General features: G+C 42.4%; 1 protein-coding gene across 1 annotated transcript in view; it reads right to left on the bottom strand.

The window, feature by feature from the left end:
- Nucleotides 1–13369, bottom strand: part of Hsd17b11 (hydroxysteroid 17-beta dehydrogenase 11) — a 43423-nt gene extending 30054 nt beyond the window's left edge. The window contains exons 1-2 of the mRNA XM_059274863.1: nucleotides 12895–13369; nucleotides 7250–7357 (exon numbers count right to left, since the gene is read on the bottom strand). Coding sequence (XP_059130846.1) covers nucleotides 7250–7357; nucleotides 12895–13104 — 318 coding nt within the window. The 5' untranslated portion in view covers nucleotides 13105–13369. The remainder of the gene's footprint in view (nucleotides 1–7249; nucleotides 7358–12894) is intronic.
- Between the last annotated feature and the right edge of the window lie 5398 nt (nucleotides 13370–18767).

The following is an 18767-nucleotide window of genomic DNA, read 5'->3' on the forward strand; positions in this document are numbered from 1 at the left end:
ACCCTTGGCTCAACAAACCAAAAGAAAGAAAGAGAAGACCCAAATTAACAAAATCAGAAATAATTACAACAGATACCAAAGAAAGTCAGAATATTATAAGGGAATATTTTTAGAAACCTGTATACCATTAAGCTGTTTTTGAAAATCTGAAAAAAAAAAAGATGAATTTCTAGATTCAGCCAAATTAAATCAAGAAATCAACAACCTAAACAGACACACAACAAATGAGGAGATTGAAATAATAAAAATCCTTTCAACTAAAAATCAAAACAAAACAAAAACACAAAACAAAACAAAAACAAACAAACAAACAAAAAAAACATGCCAGGGCCAAATGGATTCACAGCAGAATTCTACCAATCTGTCAAAGAAGATCAGCAGCCAATCCTTCTTAAACTATTCAAAAGAACAGAAACATTAAGGAGCACTCCCAAGCTTTCTATGAAATCAGTATCACTTGAAGACCAAACCAAGGGAAAGACAGAGAGAGAGAGAGAGAGAGAGAGGGAGAGAGAGAGAGAGAGAGAGAGAGAGAGAGAGAGAGAGAGAGAGAGAACTACAGTCCAACATCCCTGATGAGCATAAACTTAAAAATGCTCAGTTAAAAATAAAAGGAATACAGAAAGATTACCCACCATGACTAAGTTGGCTTTCTCCCTGAAACGTATATACTTCACTAAATGTAATAAACTCATAAATTGACAACAACAAAAACCATATGATCATCTCAACATATGAAGAAAAAAGCCTTTGACAAGATCCAACATACCTTCATGATAAAAGTCCTGGAGAATGTAGGGCTGAAGGGTTCATACCTCAACATAACAAAAACCATACATGAGAAACCCACAGCCGATGTCATCATAAATGGAGAAAAGCTCGAAGCAATCCCTCTAAAGTCAGGAATGAGACAGGGCTGTCTACTAATCTGATTTCTTCTCAATAATGTGCTTGAAGCACTAGCTGAACAGTAAGGCAAGAGAAGAAAACTAAAGGGACACAAACAGGGAAAGAAGTCACACTGTCCCTAGTTCCTAGTTGACATGATAGTACGCGTTACAAAACTGTACCAGAAAACGTCTAGAGATGATAAATTCAGCCATGTGGCAGGGTACAGAGTCAACCTGCACAAATCAATAACTTTTCTATACACTAACAACAAACACACAGAGGGAAGATCATGGACACACTCCCATTCACACACTCCCATTCACAATAGCCTCAAAGAAAATAAAATATCTATGATTAAACTTAGCCAAAGAAGTGAAGGTTCTCTACAAGGAAAACTGTAAACCACTGAAGAAAGACATGGAAAAGATATTAGAACATGAAAAGACATCAGACATGCCATGCTCATGGGTTGGTAGAATTAATATTGTGAAAACGATCATGCTAGCAAAAGCTATTTATAAATTCAATACAATCCCAATCAAAATCCCCATCTCATTCTTCACAGGGGAAAAAAAAACCTATCCTAAAATTCACATGGAACCAAAAAAGGCCCCTGATAGTCAAAATAATTCTGAACAAAGAGAACAACGCTAGAAGGATTCCAGATATTAAGTTTATAGTACAGGGCCATGGTAATAAAAACAATGCAGTATGGGCATAGAAACAGACATCCAGAGTAGTCAAATAAAATCTAAGACCCGAGCCTGAGTACACATACCTTCAGCCACACAATATTTGGCAAAGAAGCCAAAAAACAAAAGCTGGAAAAAGAAAGTATCTCCAACAGATGGAGCCTGGAAAACTGGATTCCATATGCAGAAGAATGAAATTAGACCCATATCTATCACCTTGCACAAAAACTAACTCCACATGGATCAAAGATCTAAACCTGGAACACTGAAACTGCTAGGAAAAAAATCATAGGTGGAACCCTACATGATTTTCTAAATAGGATTCTGTCTGCCCAAGAACTAAGGCTAATATTTGACAAGCGGAACTTCATAAAACTAAAAAGCTTCTGCACAGCTGAAGAAATAACCAGCTGAGTGAAGAGGAGGCCCACAGAGTGGGAGAGAACCTTTGCCAGTTACACATCTGACAGAGGATTAATATGCAAAATATATAAAGAACTCAACAAACAAAGAATCAAGAGACAAACTGTCTTCGTCACGGTTCTACTGCTGTGAGGAGACACCATGATGAAGGCAACTCTTACGAAGGAGAGCATTGAATTATTATCTGTTTTATTAATTTATTTTTTCATTTTACATACTAATCCCTGTTCCCCTTCCCTCCCCTTCTTCCACTAACCCCCACCTCCCCCCATCCCACCCTCAAAAAAGCCAGTTCATGTACCTGGGATAAGTCCTGGTCTCGTTGCCAGGGGACCCCCAAACACATCAAGCCACGCTACTGTCACCCACATTCAGAGGGCCTAATGCAGTCCCATGCAGGCTCCCCAGCTGTCAGTCCAGAGTCCATGAGCTCCCAATAGCTTGGATCAGTTATCTCAGTGGTTTTTCCCATCATGATCCTGACGCAACCCCCCCCCCCCCTTAAACTAAAGTCCAGGATCTTGGCCAAGTGCTTGGCTGTGGGTCTCTGCATCTGCTTCCATCAATCACTGGATATAGGTTCTATGATGACAATTAGGGTAGACACCAATCTGAGAACAGTGGAAGGCTAGTTCAATCACCCTGTCCACCACTGCTATGAGTCTCAGCTGGGTACATTCTTGTGAGTTCCTGGGGATTTCTCTAGTTTCAGATTTCTCCCTAACCCCTTAATGGTTCACTCTGTCAAGATATCTCTTGAAAGAAAGCATTTAATTGGGGTCTTACCTACAGTTTCATAGGTTTAGTCCATTAGCATCACGGTTGGAGCATGGCAGCATGCATGTAGGTGGCAGGGCAGTAGCTGAGAGCTACATCCTGATCCACAGGCAAGAGAGAGAGACTCTGGGTGTGGCATGGGCTTTTGAAACCTCAGAGCTCACCCTATTGGCACACTTCTTCCAATAAGCCCACTCTTCTTAATCCCTCTAATCCTTTCAAAGAGTGCCACTCCCTGGTGACTTAGCAATCAAATACATGAGCCTATGGGGGCCATTCTTATTCAAACCACCGCACAAATGACCCATTCAAAAAAAATGGGCCTGAGACCTGAACAGAGAGGTTCCAAATGAAGAAAATTTGGCTAAGAAATACTTTTAAGAAATGCTCATCATTCCTAGCAATTAGGGAAACGCAAATCAAAACAACGTTAAGATTCCATCTTACTCCAGTCAGAACAGCAATGGCCAACAAAACAAAGCTGGAGGGGATGCAGGGGAAAAGGAATCCTCACTCACTATTGGTCGGAATGTAACTGAGGCAGCCACTACGGAAACTGGAGTAGAGAATTCACAACAGCTAAAACAAACCTACCACATGACCCAGCTACACCACTCCTTGGTATGTGCCCGAAGGACTTGACATCCTACTTCACAGGTACTTGAGCAGCCATGTTTATTGGCACTCTGTTCACAATAGCTGGGAAATGGAAATAACCAGCCAATGTGTAATGAAAATGGGGTACATATACACCGTGGAATACCATTCAACTGTAAAGAAAGATGACATCATGAAATCTGCAGGTAAATGGATGGAACTAGAAAGGATCATAATGAATGAGGTAACCTGCTATGAGATGTCTTTCTGTACGCTGTGAATATGCGTTGCTCCCATTGGTTAATAAAGCCACAGTGGCCTATGGCAGGTCAGGATAGAGCCAGGTGGGAAATCCAAGAGCGATAGAGAGAGGAGAAAGGTGGAGTTAGAGCAGATGCTGCAAGCCGCCACCAGGAGAAGCAAGATGTAAAAGAACAGGTAATGTCATGAAGCCATGTGGCAAAACATAGATTAATAGGAACGGGGTGAGTTAAGGTGTAAGAGCTGGGTAGCAAGAAGCCTGAGCCATAGGCCATACAGTTTGTAATTGATATAAGCCTCTGTATGTTTACTTGGGACCGAGTGGCTGCTGGACCGGGTGAGACACAGAGAAACTTCCATCTGCAGTAACCCAGACCCAGAAAGAAAAATGTCGATTGTTCTCTCTCATTGGGGCTCCTAGCTCCAAATCTTCAGATTGAGTACATATCCTTTAGTAACTGAAAAACCCAGGAAAGTAAAAAGGGACAGTTGCCAGGGTAGGTGTGTTGGGGATCAATCAAGAAGGGAATAGTAGGGTATAACTGATCTGGTCGGAGAAGTGGGAAGAGGAGCTCAAATTAGGGAGGGAGATAAATACCTAAGGAAGAGGGCAAAGTAACAATAAAGATGTCTGCAAAAGTCACAAGGAATCACATCCATCATCAACTATTTACTTAAAACAAACAAACAAAAAACCAAAAAAGCCAGGAGTTGTAGCACACACCTTTAATCCCAGCACTCGGGAGGCAGAGGCAGGCAGATCTCTGAGCTCAAGGCCAGCCTGATCTACAGAGTTCCAGCACAACCAGGGCTACAGAAAGAAACTCTGTCTCAAAAAACCCAACCCAAACCAAATCAAACAAACAAAAATCGAGAACAACAACAAACAAAGAAACCTTTAATACATGTAAGCCTGTGTATAAATACATAGTTTAAATGGATTTTGTTCATCTGTGCTGACAATGTGCCAAAGACTACCTAACAAAATCTCCAACAACAGACATGAGAAGTCCTCTTGTGAGTTGGTCAGGTTCTCCAAGAGACTCCAAAAACATATAGCCTATTGTTATTGCTCATGGTTGCCCTGTGGAGGTGGAAGGCAAGTCCTTTTTGCTGAAGACACTATGGACTTCAGATACATGGCCAGAGACCCCTGAACTGGAACTGACTTGAATGACTCCTCCCTGAAGACTATCGTCCATGGTACCAGAAGGTGCCATACAAGCTAGAGTTATCAGAGAGAGGGGAACTTCAAATGAGAAAATGTCTCCAGAAGAATGGGCTGTGAGGCATTTTCTTTATTAGTGATCAATGGGCAAGGGCCCAGTCCATTGTGGTGCCATCCCTGGGCTGGTGGTCCTGGGTTCTATAAGAAAGCAGACTGAGCAAGCCATGATAAGCACCCCTCCATGGCCTCTGCATCAACTCCTGCCTCCAGGTTCCTGTCCTGTGTGAGTTCCTGTCCTGACTGCTTTTCGTGATGAACTGTTACGTGTAAGTGTGAGTGAAATAAACCCTTTCCTCCCCAAGTTGTTTTTGGTCATGGTATTTCATCACTGCAACAGCAACCCTAACTAAGACAGTAACCAACACCTCTCTAATTGGACTAAAGACCTGCTCAGCAAGAGGGAAATCATGCCTTGTACTGGAAACTGAGCCAACTACTCAGGGGTAGTAAAGTCATGGATCTTAGAGGACCTACAACCACCATTCTACTGAACCAGCACAGTCCCTAACTACATTCTAAACATTTGTCCTTATGCTCACAGGTAAGTAGTTCTCACCACTCATCAAGGAAACTTCTCTTTGCAACAGAGAGAGACCATTGCAGAAACCCACAACTAGTCAAAATGCAGAACTGTAGAGCCTAGTCATAACAGACACATCTACAAAACTATCCTGCACCTGACACCCAGGGAACACTGGAAGAGGGGGCAGGAAGATTGTAAGTGTCAGAGGATCTGCGAGTTTGCTGTGAGATTGTGTCTCCTAGTGATGTCAGGTGCTACACCAACATGTCTCACCAACACGACTGCCAAACATGATCTGAACAAGGGCAGCAACAATACACAAGCCAAGGTGGATGGGGAACAGCCCATGAGACCTCAGCCCTGCAGAAAAGACACTATAGACAACTGAGGAATGCTGAGAAGGGGAGAAGTGGTCTTCCCCAGGCAAGAACATACCAACTGGTTATTCAATAGCAAATGTTCAGCCCTGAAAACATACATACAAGTAACAGTATTCAGACTGAACAGGTTGTATACATACATATATACATACATACAACAATTAGTGAAAAAGGAGGCCATGAATTTGAAAGAGACCAAAGAGGGGTGTATGGGGGGCGGGTATGGAAGGAGGAAAGGGAAGGGAGAAATGATGTACTTATATTATGATGTCAAAATTTTTTTTAAAAAATCAAAAAAACTAAACTATTTAAAAATAGAAGGAAAAATTTAACCATATCTAAATCTAAATGAAGATGCTCTCAGCCTGGTTGAGTCAGGATCTTTGTGTCCACCAAACCAGATTAGCTGAGGGAGAGGCCTAGTAAGGCATATTTTAAAGAATTTGCCTGTTTTTCTCATGACCTTTCTTCACTGGTACAAATGGGAACACATTTCATACAAAGAACATTTCAGTTGTAGGGAGAGGAGGGCAGCAGCCCTTGTAGGAATAGATCAACCTACAATGCAAACAAAACCCAATACAGAGTAAGTTTCACTCCCACGTCTTTGACTAGAGGCAGAAGACACTGTCAATGTCGGCAAGAGTCAGTCAGGGACATTCAACTGCATCAGACCGTGGGGGAGGGAAGGGCGTACAGGGTGCTGAATGTTAAGTTCCTGGACTCTGCTCTACAACTTCTGAAAGAAAACCACTGGGGGTGAAGCTGACAAAGCGTACGTGTGTATGTCTATTTCTATGTGTAAAATACACACACACACACACACACACACACACACACACCTTGCTTTTTCTTTTCTGGAGATTGATACCTAGGCCTCGTACTTGCTGAGCAAGTACTTCGCCACACAGTACCCCTCAAAGCTCCCTCAAATATATATGCATAATATACACACAGACATGTATGTGTGTGTGTGTGTGTGTGTGTGTGTGTGTGTAGTGTATGTGATGTGTGTAGTATACACGTAGGTGCATGCTCCTACGTACACACACTGAGGCCAGAGGAGGACTCTGGGTGTCCTGCTCTATCGTCCTCTGCTTTCTTCCCAAGCTAGGCTGGCGGTCAGAAAGCCTTAGGCACATGCGGCTGTTTTGCACATGGATGCTTGTCACCCTCGTGCAGCAAGCATGCCTACCCACTGAGCCACCTGCCTTACCTACCGAGGCATCTCTCCTTCCCCAGGCGTGTGTATTTTCAGTAAGCTCTGTAGCAGGCTGCAGAGCACACGGATGTCTGAGCCTCTCAGTCGCGTGGTGTAACTGCAGGTCTGTCACTAGGCAGACACACAGTCTTGGGAAGTACAAACCACAGTGTTTCTCAGTTACTTTGTGTAAGGAGTAAATGTGGTCATCTCCAGCACAGTTCCTCGCCTTCCCCACCCCGCCCGACGTACTTCTAACTACAGGTAGAATTTCACCTTTTTCGCAGCGCTGTAAATCTCTTCCCGCTTGCTGCAGTCCACCACGAAGGGATGGGCCTGGGCACCCAGTTCCCGGCACTTCGCAGCTGTCTCCTCGATGCCGTTCTAGAAAAAGCCCAAAGAGAGGAAGAGAACAGCGTGGACGATGGGAACACATCACTCAAAAGCTGAGGATCAAGTAAGAAGACGTCACGCTAAAATACAAGGTGGGTTGCTTAAATAACTAACCTCGTAAGCTCACTGGTCTTCAGTGTTGGGCACAACCTCTGTGACCACAGCTGGTCACTGAAACTCCAGTCTTACCTGAGTGCTCACAACCTCTGTGACCACAGCTGGTCACTGAAACTCCAGTCTTACCTGAGTGCTCACAACCTCTGTCACCACAGCCTGCCTCCTTCACTCCTCCTTCCACGCCTCCTCTCCAGTCTCCTTGACCCCAAGTTATCTCCAAACTCTCCACTGCCTTCAGGGGTCAAAACCAAAGTATACACAATAAAAAGCTCCCCAGACACCATGAACTGGGTGGGGCTCCTGGCCTTAGGTCTCCAAAAATATCATGAGTCACGTTCCTCTTTTTAATTTTTTAGTAGCATATTACAAAAATAAAATTTAAACTAGCAGAATTTTTTTTTTTTGGTTAGTGGAAGAATTTGTTTCTCTGATGACTTCAATTAGTGTTTTTCCCTAAATATTTGTACTAAAATATACCATAGCCCAATGTCAAAACAGGACAGTATTTGGACAAGATCAGTAAAAACATCAGATCAGTTACATCATAGGGATACGAACAGTAAAGGAAATTAGAAACATCATTTTCCAATCAACTGCACCCCACACTTCAGCCAACATACAAAGACAAGCTCCTCTGTGTGTGTGTCTGTGTGCACATGCATTGTACGAATGTGTATGCATTCATGTGTGTGGTATATGTATGTGTACATATTCACATGTGCACACTTGTATGAGCAATATACATGCACATAGAAGCCAGAGGTCAACAATTTATTTTAATCATTTTCCATCTTAGTTTTTTGAAACAGGGTTTCTCACTGAGCCTGGCCTTCACCAAGTCCACTAGGCTGGCTTGCCAGCAGGTCCCTAGGTCCTCCAGGCTCCCCACTCAGGGACGGTCCTTATAGGCCCCGGCCCTTGCACTTGGATTTTTAAATGGGCACTGGTGTTCCAAACTTGGGTCCTCATGCACTTTATCAACCAAGTTGTCTCCCCAGGGTTTCTCTCTCAAAGTCTTGCACTTATCTGTGCATTTGTTACCACAGATTCCGTGTTTTGGTTGTATTGTTACAATTAACCTAAGTATGTTAGAAGGCATGGAGAGGCCGAACTAAAACATTGTGTGCAGCCCACAAGTCAGAGTGAGAAGTTGAAGCAGATAAAACAGGCAACGAAGCGTGGGCACAGCCGTTGCTCACCATTGCTAAACAACCAACAGCCGTCTGAAGTTCCTCCGACTGTGTGCATTGGACTCACAGAGAGACACTGTTCACTCCACCCTTTTATTTAACCCAGTTCGCCCACCAAACTATGACCATCTAAACAGCACCAACATAATATTCTACATTTCTGTTTCCATACTAAATGTTTGGAATCAAGTGGGTTAGCCACCCAGAGCACTTCTTGATTCAGACCAGGAATAGTTTAAAAGCTGAACAGCTATGAGGGATGAGAGCTTTCTATCTCCATTACCAGCTCAGACCTTGATCCAGATCCTACACTCTTCTTCTCTTCACTCTGTTCCAGGCTTCACATTTGCTGAGCCCTGTCAAGGCAGCTGTCTCCATGCGTTTGTGTGTGTTGGTGCTGGGGACTGAGCCAGGACCTTGTGCATGCTAGGAAAGTACTGTCGAAACCAAGCGACAACCTCGGTCTCTCATGTCTCCATCTACTGAGGCCTTCCTTCCATGGCCACCTATATGTAATTGGCAATCTGTCGTCCCCACTAGCTCCTTTCACATTTATTGTTTTCTTTCTATTTAATGCCACCCAATTGTATATTTTATTGTACAGTTTGTCTATAGTTCTATATTAGACCACTGTCTGGTAGACAGAGTATGTCAATAAACACTCATTGGATAAACACACTTCTGAGAAAATGCTGCTCACCAGTGCTAGAAGTTGGAAGTCATCAGCCCAAGTCACTCTTTGTTAAAGAATAAAATTTTGTACTCGTTTGCTTACCATCTGCTAGACACACGGCTGAATTATCTCACACACTGGCTTCTCATCTCCCTGGCCTTCTAAGCCTGATACTGCTATTTCATAGATTTGTGCAGAAAACTGAAGGTCTGGGAAGTCAAGTCTCTCAACCCAACGGGCAAAGAGCCCATTATGTGTCTGACCATACAGTCATGCGGGCCTCAGCTAGCTGGCCTATGCTGGCCCAGTTTGTAGCTTTCTTTCATTGTGTAAATACCTAATGTCTGTTTTCTCCACCACACTGAGGGACCCTGCTAGGGGATGTCTTTCTGTATGCTGTGAGTATGTGTTGTTCCTTTCTCATTAGCACTGAGAAAAATCAAAGTTAATAGAGCATTATGTAATCTATTTCTGGGGTGTTTTGTTATCCCTTTCTGTTTATTTAGCATATCCTTTAGAGTTCTGTTTGATCTTTCTATGACTGCTTGGCCTGTAGGATTATGTGGTATACCTGTAATATGCTTTATATTGTAATAAGCAAAAAACTGTTTCATTTTAACAGAGACATATGCTGGAGCATTGTCAGTTTTAATTTGTGCAGGTATAGCCATGATGGCCATAACTTCTAGCAAATGCATGATTACAGAATCAGCCTTTTTGGAACTCAGAGCAGTTGCCCACTGAAATCCTGAATAGGTATCAATGATGTGGTGTACATATTTCAGTTTTCCAAATTCTGTAAAATGAAACACATCCATCTGCCAGATTTGATTCTTCTGGGTGCCCTTTGAGTTACATCCTGCTGGTATTGGAGTTTGATTGTAAAAAGAACAAGTAGGACATTTTTTCTTGGCTTGTTGCCAGGTTATGGAAAAATCCTTTTTAAACCCTTACTATTGACACAATGTTTTTTATGAAATTCTGAGGTCTTCAGCACATTTCCTAATAATAGTTTACCAATCTTGCCATTACCTTGTGCTAGAGGGCCTGGCAGACCCGTATGGGATTGGATGTGAGTTATACATAAGGGATGATTCCTATTCCTGATTATATCTTATAACTGAATAAATAGTAAAGTTAATTCTGACTCATCAGGGATAAATTCTGCAGTCTCAATATGTAATACTACTCTTTCAGCATACTGAGAGTCAGTAACTATGTTGAGAGGTTCTGAAAAATCCATTAATACCATCAGAATAGCATATAATTCTGATTTTTGAACTGAATTATAAGGACTTTGAACCACTTTACTTAAATTTTCTGATTTGTAGCCTGCCTTTCCTTGTTTGTTTGCATCTGTATAAGATATACAAGCTCCAGATATGGGTGTTTCCCATATAATGCGAGGCAGAATCCAATCAGTTCTCTTTATAAGTTGAATTCTATTGCTTTTGGGATATTTGCTGTTAATCTCTCCAAAAAATTACTGCAAGCTCTTTGCCAAGGTTCACTTTCTGCCTATAATTTGTCAATGTCATCCTTAGTTAAAGGTACTACAATTTCTGCTGGGTCTATTCCTGCTAATTGACAAAGTCTCAATTTTCCTTTTAAAACCTACTCAGAGATATTTTCCACATATGTTTTTAATTTTTTACTCTGTTTATATAGTAGAAATATCTATTCCAATATAATATCTTCCCTCTGCATTAAAATTCCTGTAGGAGAATGCCTAGAGCGTAAAATAACCAAAATGCAATCAAGCTTTGGATCCATACCATCCACATGCCCTTCATGCACTTTCTTTTCTACCAAGGCCAATTCTCTCTCAGCTTCAGCTGATAATTCTCTTGGACTATTTAAGTCCTTGTCACCTTCTAAGGTTTTGAACAAATTACTCAGTTCATCATTTTTTACCCCAACAACAGTCCATAGATGGGAAATGTCCCTGAATAATCTTTGAAAGTCATTAAGAGTCCATAATCGGCCGGGTGGTAGTGGTGCACACCTTTAATCCCAGTACTCGGGAGGCATAGCCAGGCAGATCTCTGTGAGTTTGAGGCCAGCCTGGTATACAGAGTGGGATCCAGGACAGGCACCAAAAACTACACAGAGAAACCCCGTCAGGGGAAAAAAAAAAAAAAAAGAGTCCATAATTTGTACCTTTTGGGGTCTAAATTTTTGTGGACCTATTTTATATCCTAAATAATTAATAGAATCTCCTCTTTGTATCTTTTCAAGAGTAATTTGTAATCCCCAACAAGGCAAAATTTTCTTTACTTCTTCAAACATTCTTCCTAAAGTATCTGCATTTGAATCGGCTAGTAAAATATCCTCCATGTAATGATAAATTATAGATTTAGGGAATTGTTTACATATTAATTCCAATGGCTGTTATACAAAATATTGGCACAGGGTCGGGCTATTTAATATTTCCCTGTGGGAGAACCCTCCATTGATATCTCTTAACCAGCTGAGAATTATTATAAGTAGGCATCGTGAAGGCAAATCTTTCTCTATCTTTTTCTTGTAAGGGTATTGAAAAGAAACAGTCTTTTAAATCGATAACTTTAAGAGGCCATCCTTTAGGTAACAGAGTAGGCAGAGGAATTCCAGATTGTAGAGGGCCCATTGGCTGAATTAATTACCTTGTCAATTACTCTTAGTTCTGTTACCATTCTCTATTTACCAGATTTCTTTCTAATAACAAACACAGGAGAATTCCAAGGCCTGGTTGATTCTTCACTATGCTGAGCATTTAACTGCTCTAGTACCAGCTCTTCTAAACAGCCTGCAGTTTCTCTGTTGTTAAAGGCCATTGCTGAACTCATACTCTTGTTTACCATGTGGTCTTAACATCTAGGCAGTAGATACCCAGGGAGAATTTGTTGCTTGCTATCTCAACCACTCCTGAGTGAGCTCTCATTTGACCTCATGAACCTTGGCTTCTCGTTTGCATAACTGGATGTACACACTGTGTGATGAGTGGCAGGTTAGGCCACTGGGTGCCTTCAAATACTAAAATTAAATCTTCACTGCCATGTCCTGCCAACTTCCCTCACACACCTCTACCTGCAGGTCCAGGGGAACCACACCGAAATCTTTCTCTTTTTATTATTTTTTCTACAAAGTGACTTAAGTCAGTAACTATGGCCGCGAAACGGTGATTTCTATAGGGTATCATTTCAGGATTCATCTCAGTAACTGTGAAAGAGACTTAACAGATACACAGATCTGACTTTTAGAATACAACCTAAAACTGCTGCATTTTTAAAAAAGCTTATGAGGGTCAGTAGGGCGAGATTACAGGCAATTTACAGAGTTAATGTAGCGATGGGAGGTAACCAAGATTCTTATCAGCCCATAGGTCCATTCATGGTGTGGTCTTACAGATACCAATTCATGCCTCTCCCGAAATCTGAGAAATATCAGTAACATCTAAAAGCTCCACATTCTTTACCGAGAGCTGTCGAGGGTGGTTGTTTGCGAAGTGTAGACCTGTCCCCAGAGTGAAACTCCACAAAGAAAGGGCACCGAGGGAGCGCTGTTACCTTATTGATATCCCAGAGAACCAATTTGGTTTTAAGTTTGGCAAATTCGTAGGCAGTCAGTCTTCCAATTCCATGACCAGCTCCAGTGATCAGGACAATCTCTCCGGAGACTGATTTTTTCTTCTTGGGAACAAAAAGCTTGATGAAAGACTCTATGCAGAAGACGATGAGCAAGGGCAGCATCAGAATAAAGTCAAGCAGATACTTCATCCTTCTGGCTGCCCGGTGTTCTCGTTCCTCGCCTTAAACAGCTTCTGGAGGTTGTCTGGTCACGCACAGAGTAAAAGCCAGAACAAGGCAGAGTCCCTCTATCAAAGAGAAACAAACAACTCTGAAACCGTTCCTTCCGCGGGGCCGGGCTTCAGGACGGTTTTTGCCATTGGCTCCGGCTGCGGTCAGAGCAATTGCTCGCTGGCTGGGATATCTGGGAGGGACGAAGTCCAGGCGCAAGCCCTAGGGCGGTGCGACCCTGACAGCGTTCACCTACTTCCTCGTAGGAGGGGAAGGTACCGCACGCACGCTCTCCTCAATCGGAAAAATCCCCTCCCTGTCTGCAGCCGACCTTGGAGAAGTAGTTACCCCGTGCAGTAAAGGATGAGCGGCCAGTGCCTGCGCTCGCAGGCTACCGCGGACGACCGCCTGAATCTGCATAAGGGTTGCAAAACATGTGGAACCACATCTCACAGGAAGCAGGGAAGGGGACTCTCGGGAGGAAGGAAGAGAAGTAGCAAGAGGGGGATGGGAGGAGGGCTATGGGGGAGGGGAGAATAAGAACAAATAATGAGATGTCTGTGTCACAAAATCCATTTCCCTGCACGCTAACCAAAAATTAATAACAAAGCAAACAAAACATCTAAACCCTCCAAACAAAACGAAGCACAAAGGGAGAAGCCAGTTGCTGTGCTCCTGATTTAGAAATGACCCTACATCACATTTTAATTTGAATTAAGCACAATTTCTGGAGGGCAGAGGAGACTGTATCCTCCCAAGGCATCATCAAGTTTTAGAAAGGCTTGCAGTAAACTCATTTCCATAGGGAAGAACAGTGTAGACAGCAACCGACTCCCATTTGGACTCAGAGCTTCTGGAAACAAGAAAGAAAGTGAATATTCAAGGAGGGTGATCCTTTCTTTAAATTTATTACTTTTTGTATGTGTATGGGTGGTTTGCCTACATGCACATCACTTTTGCATGCACATCACTTTTGCTTATGCTGCAGGTGGAGGCCAGATGAGGGTGCTGGGTCCCCTAGAACTGGAATTACTGAGAGCTGTGAGCCTGTATGTAGGCACTGGGAATTGAACCCTGGTCCTCTGGAAAAACAGCCAGTGCTCTTAATCATGGAGCCACACCCATCTCTTCAGCATTCCCCTCCCCTATAACACTTTTTGAGACAGGGTATCTCTGTGTAGCTCTGGCTGGCTTGGGGACACACACACACACACACACACACACACACACACACACACACACACCCCGCAAGTTGTTTTGGGTCAATGTTTCATCACAGCAGCAGAAGCGAACCGTCTGTTGAGTGACTGACTCCCTCGCTCTTAATAAAGGTTCCCCACAGCTAGTTCTTGGTTTCTGAACTGTAAACACGAGCAGCTGACTTTTCTCCGGAGACGGTTGAGGATGTGCCTTGCTTGACTTGCATCCTACTCTCCCCTATTATCCCCGTATAATTATCTCTCCCTTTGCTACTTCTGTTAGCTTTTGTTTGCAACTTTAGGGAACAAACTTCTTTTTCTGTCTTGTTCCAGCGACTACAGGCTACCGATGTTGTGGAGGAAGAAAACGCCCCGTTCTTCCCCTGGAGTCCATTTCTAACTCCCAGTTTCTGTCTTCTTTACTTTTCCATCGTCAGGACTGATCATATTTACTTTCTGTCTTGTAGCAGTTACATTTATTCCCTTTGCCTGATGATTCTGAAAACTGAAAGTCGACAAGTAGTGTTTATGTTCTTGTAAATCAAAAGAGGCTTCCCTCAGTGTGGGCCTACTTCGTGGTTGACTGCCCGGGACAGAGCCCAGACAAAAGCAGTGTCATCTGAAAAGATGGCCTCACTGTGGAGACCCTGCTGGCCTCTTTTAGATCTGAGGCAGTCTGGTGTGAGGGTAGAGGAGAATTTGGACTTGAACAGGACACAGTAGCACTTGCATGTGATCCCAGCATCTGGAAGTGGAGGCAGGAGGATCCAAAGTTCCATGCCAGCCTGAGCTGTATACAAAAGATACGATTAGTCAGGCATAGTGGTGCACGTCTTTATGTCCAGCATTTGGGAGGCAGAGGAAGGGAGATGGATCTCTGCGAGGTCAGGGCCAGCCTGGTCTACTGAGTGAGTTCTAGAACAGCCAGACCTATGTAGAGAGACCTGTCTCAAAACAAACAAAAAACAAAAACACCCAAATAAGTAATAAAATAAAATAAAACAAAATAAAATAAAGGATACTGTTTTGTCATTTTCTAGTTGGATGAATTTGAATTTAAAAAATTATGTGTGTCTCTTTTTTTTTTTAACTCTTAAAATAGGTATATTAGGGGGCGGGAGGGGGGAGAACAAGGGAATCCATGGCTGATGTGTAGAACTGAATTGTATTGCAAAATAAAAATAAAAAAATTTAAAAAATAGGGATATTAATAGCTACTACCTTTTAGGGTTGTTAGGAAGATTAAAGGGTATATAAAATCTTTAGAGTAATGACTGATACATTTTAAATGCTTTATAAATGTGAAAAAGGAATCCCTTGGGGGGAAATGAGGAAAGATTAGAAACATTCTTGTTTAAAATACTATTGTGTCTGCTGTCTTCATCACAGGGACAGTCACTGAATGTTGTTGTCTTAAGAGGTTTGATTATGTTAGGACATGAAGATTTGGCTCTTTAGTCTCACTTCCAGTCATACAAAACTTACCTTTAGCCCTAAGACTTTGTTGCGGGGAGGCTGAGGATCAAACCAAGGTCCTTACTAGTGCTTGGCAAGGTTTGCTGCTGAGCCACGCCTGGAGCCCAGATGTCAACCTCAGGCTCTCTTAAAGAGGTGATAAATGCTAAAATACAAGGAAGATAGTCCCGACCTCCACTTCCTCCTATAAAGCCAGGGCTGACTGGACTAGTGACAGCTTTTGACGAAAAACAGGTGTAAGTGATTCACCCCTGGCTCCGGCACACTCAGGCAGGCACACTCACTGAGCTTTAGGTCAAAAGGTTTTCTGGCAGAAGCTTCTGAGAACCGCCCTGCCTAAAGCAAAGAGAAAAGGGACCTCTGGATGCAGGGCAAAGGGCAGAGAGGGAGAGGGGGAGTGCAGGGGAGGATCCCTTATCACATCTCAGGACTAGGAATGGCTTTAGAAGCCACACTTAGGAAAAACCGAAGATGCATCACTGACCTTTGCTTTTCTTGGGACGTCCCTGGCTGTTAGCTGTGGTTTTTAGGGACTCAAATGCAAATGTTCCCATGTCCTCTGGAATTGAACAAAAGACTCTGCTTCTCCAAAATGTGGAATTTTTTTTTTTCAGACCTCTGTTTCCCATCAGGTTCTGAATTTCCAGGCTTTAGAAGGTGGAGCTGAGCTCTGTATTACATAATGCACTGTATATTATGATGCAAACACTTCTACCAGAAAGACCAACGTCACACATGGTTTCATCGACTTATCAAGTTCAGAATTCACTTACTGAAAAATATAATTTTATGGGATTTCCTTGTTTGAATTTATTTTTTTTAACTGAAACACCGAAATGAAAAATGTGGCCATGGAATATGAAAGAAACCCTCCCTGAAACAAAAGAACCAAAGAAAATGTCTTTCTTGTAGGGCTGAAACCTGGGAGGACTCCTCTTCTTCCTTATTCTGAAAACAAACAAATATGTTAGGTGTCTTTATTCTTCTTACATACCCCCAAAGGGGGCAATTGTTTCTATCTAACCCAGTTGTTAAGGGTTAATATAAATTCTTCATGTACAGACAGCAGCTTGAGGAGGACAAAGGAGAGAGAAAGATCTCTCTTTAGGAGCCCATGGTCTAAGAGCCAGGAATCTCATCCTGGAGAAAAGGAGGCTAGAATATTTAAATAGAAATTAAAGCAACTAGAAAAAAAGAGATGGAGAGAGATGAGTGGAGAGAGGAGGTGGGGAGAGAGGGAAGGGGAGAGAGAAGGAGAGAGCCGGAGAGAGGACTATGCTAGTCCAGGTGAGCAGAGGCTTTGTTGTAAAAATAGTCTTATGTTGTTGAAGATCATTAAACACTTTAATCTACTCAATATCATTATAATGGCTTGTTTCGGGGCTGGAGAGACAGACCATTGTTGAGAGCACATAGTTCTTGCAGATGACAAGGATTCGACTCCTAGTACCCACAGGGTAGCTCACAACCATCTGTTACTCCAGTTCCCGGAGATCTGACATCTTCTGGCCTCTGCAGACACTGCACACACATGGTATACAGACATGCATGCCAACAAAACACACAGACTTTTTTTAAAAATTAATTGTTTTAGCTACAACAAAGATAAGCAAAGGAGCTCCAGCCAGTAGGGAATGAAAGGGTACTAATATTCCAATGTAGCACTTTAAAAATTGTGCACCGCCGGGCGGTGGTGGCACACGCCTTTAATCCCAGCACTCGGGAGGCAGAGCCAGGCAGATCTCTGTGAGTTCAAGGCCAGCCTGGGCTACCAAGTGAGTTCCAGGAAAGGCACAAAGCTACACAGAGAAACCCTGTCTCGAAAAGCCAAAAAAAAAAAAATTGTGCACCAACATCTATTATGTTAGAGAATCAATTTTATTGCCAAATCAATTTAGAAGATTATACTAGTATTTTAAAAATCAAATATGTTTATAGGAGACTTACAGCAAATATCCCAGGTTATTGATTGGTAAGCTCTGCTGCAACTTTTCTTTTTGTTTTTTAATGGGGTGTGAGGTATAAGAGTGTTTCTGTGTACACCCATTGTGGCGTTCACTTTGGAAACAAGAGTGCTGTTAAGAATAAATTCTGGGGCTCGATGCTGGAGGCTCAATCTTAGCTCAATTTCCTATGACTTGTGACCCAAGGCAAGTTCTATTACTATTTGGTTTTTCCTCATAAATGAAAGAAAGATATAGTATTAGCTTTATTGTGATGAATAAATGAGATATTTACAAAATGCTCAGAGTAGGGCTTGTTACATGACAAACTGTGTTCATGTGACCGAGAGCCTCAAGCAAAGAATCCTGGGAATCATTCTTCTAGGTGGTTCTGAGTAAACCCCAGTACTTCAGAATTTGAGAAGAACCACTTGGTTGTTCAGTACTCATTTTAGGTTGAAGACATAGTTTATGATATAGCCCTGGCTGTTCAATTCTCCCCTCAAGAAGGGCACAAGGAACAGATATTGAACAAATGAGGGAAAATGTTTCTGAGGGAAGTTAAATAAAACCCAATTCTCAAAGAAACAGTTCTGGGAGAGTAAATGACTTGCCTAAGAAGAGGGTTAGGATTTAGTGCACAGCATTTTCAAAAGCAGCTTCATGAAGTAACAGCTCATATACCATAGCATTGACTTGTAAAGTATATAGCTCAGCGGATTTTAGAATGCCTTTGGAGTTGTGCGATCATTATATATCAGATTAAATTCTCATCTTCCCACAAAGAAACCTTGGACTCATTAACAGGCCCCATTCTCTCCTGTCCCCTCCCCAGGGTAACATGGCCGTCACTGGTCATTCTTTCTCACTATAGATTTGTTCACTCTGAATATTTCATATGATGCAATCACACTGCCAATATAAAAACTACTCATAAGGAAATAAGAAAAGAATTTATTTTGACCTGGGAGCACAGAATCAAGTTATGTTGGTACTATGTTCCAACTTAGAAGAACTAAATAAA

Source organism: Peromyscus eremicus, chromosome 10, assembly GCF_949786415.1.
Source record: "Peromyscus eremicus chromosome 10, PerEre_H2_v1, whole genome shotgun sequence".
Classification (NCBI taxonomy): Eukaryota; Metazoa; Chordata; class Mammalia; order Rodentia; family Cricetidae; genus Peromyscus; species Peromyscus eremicus.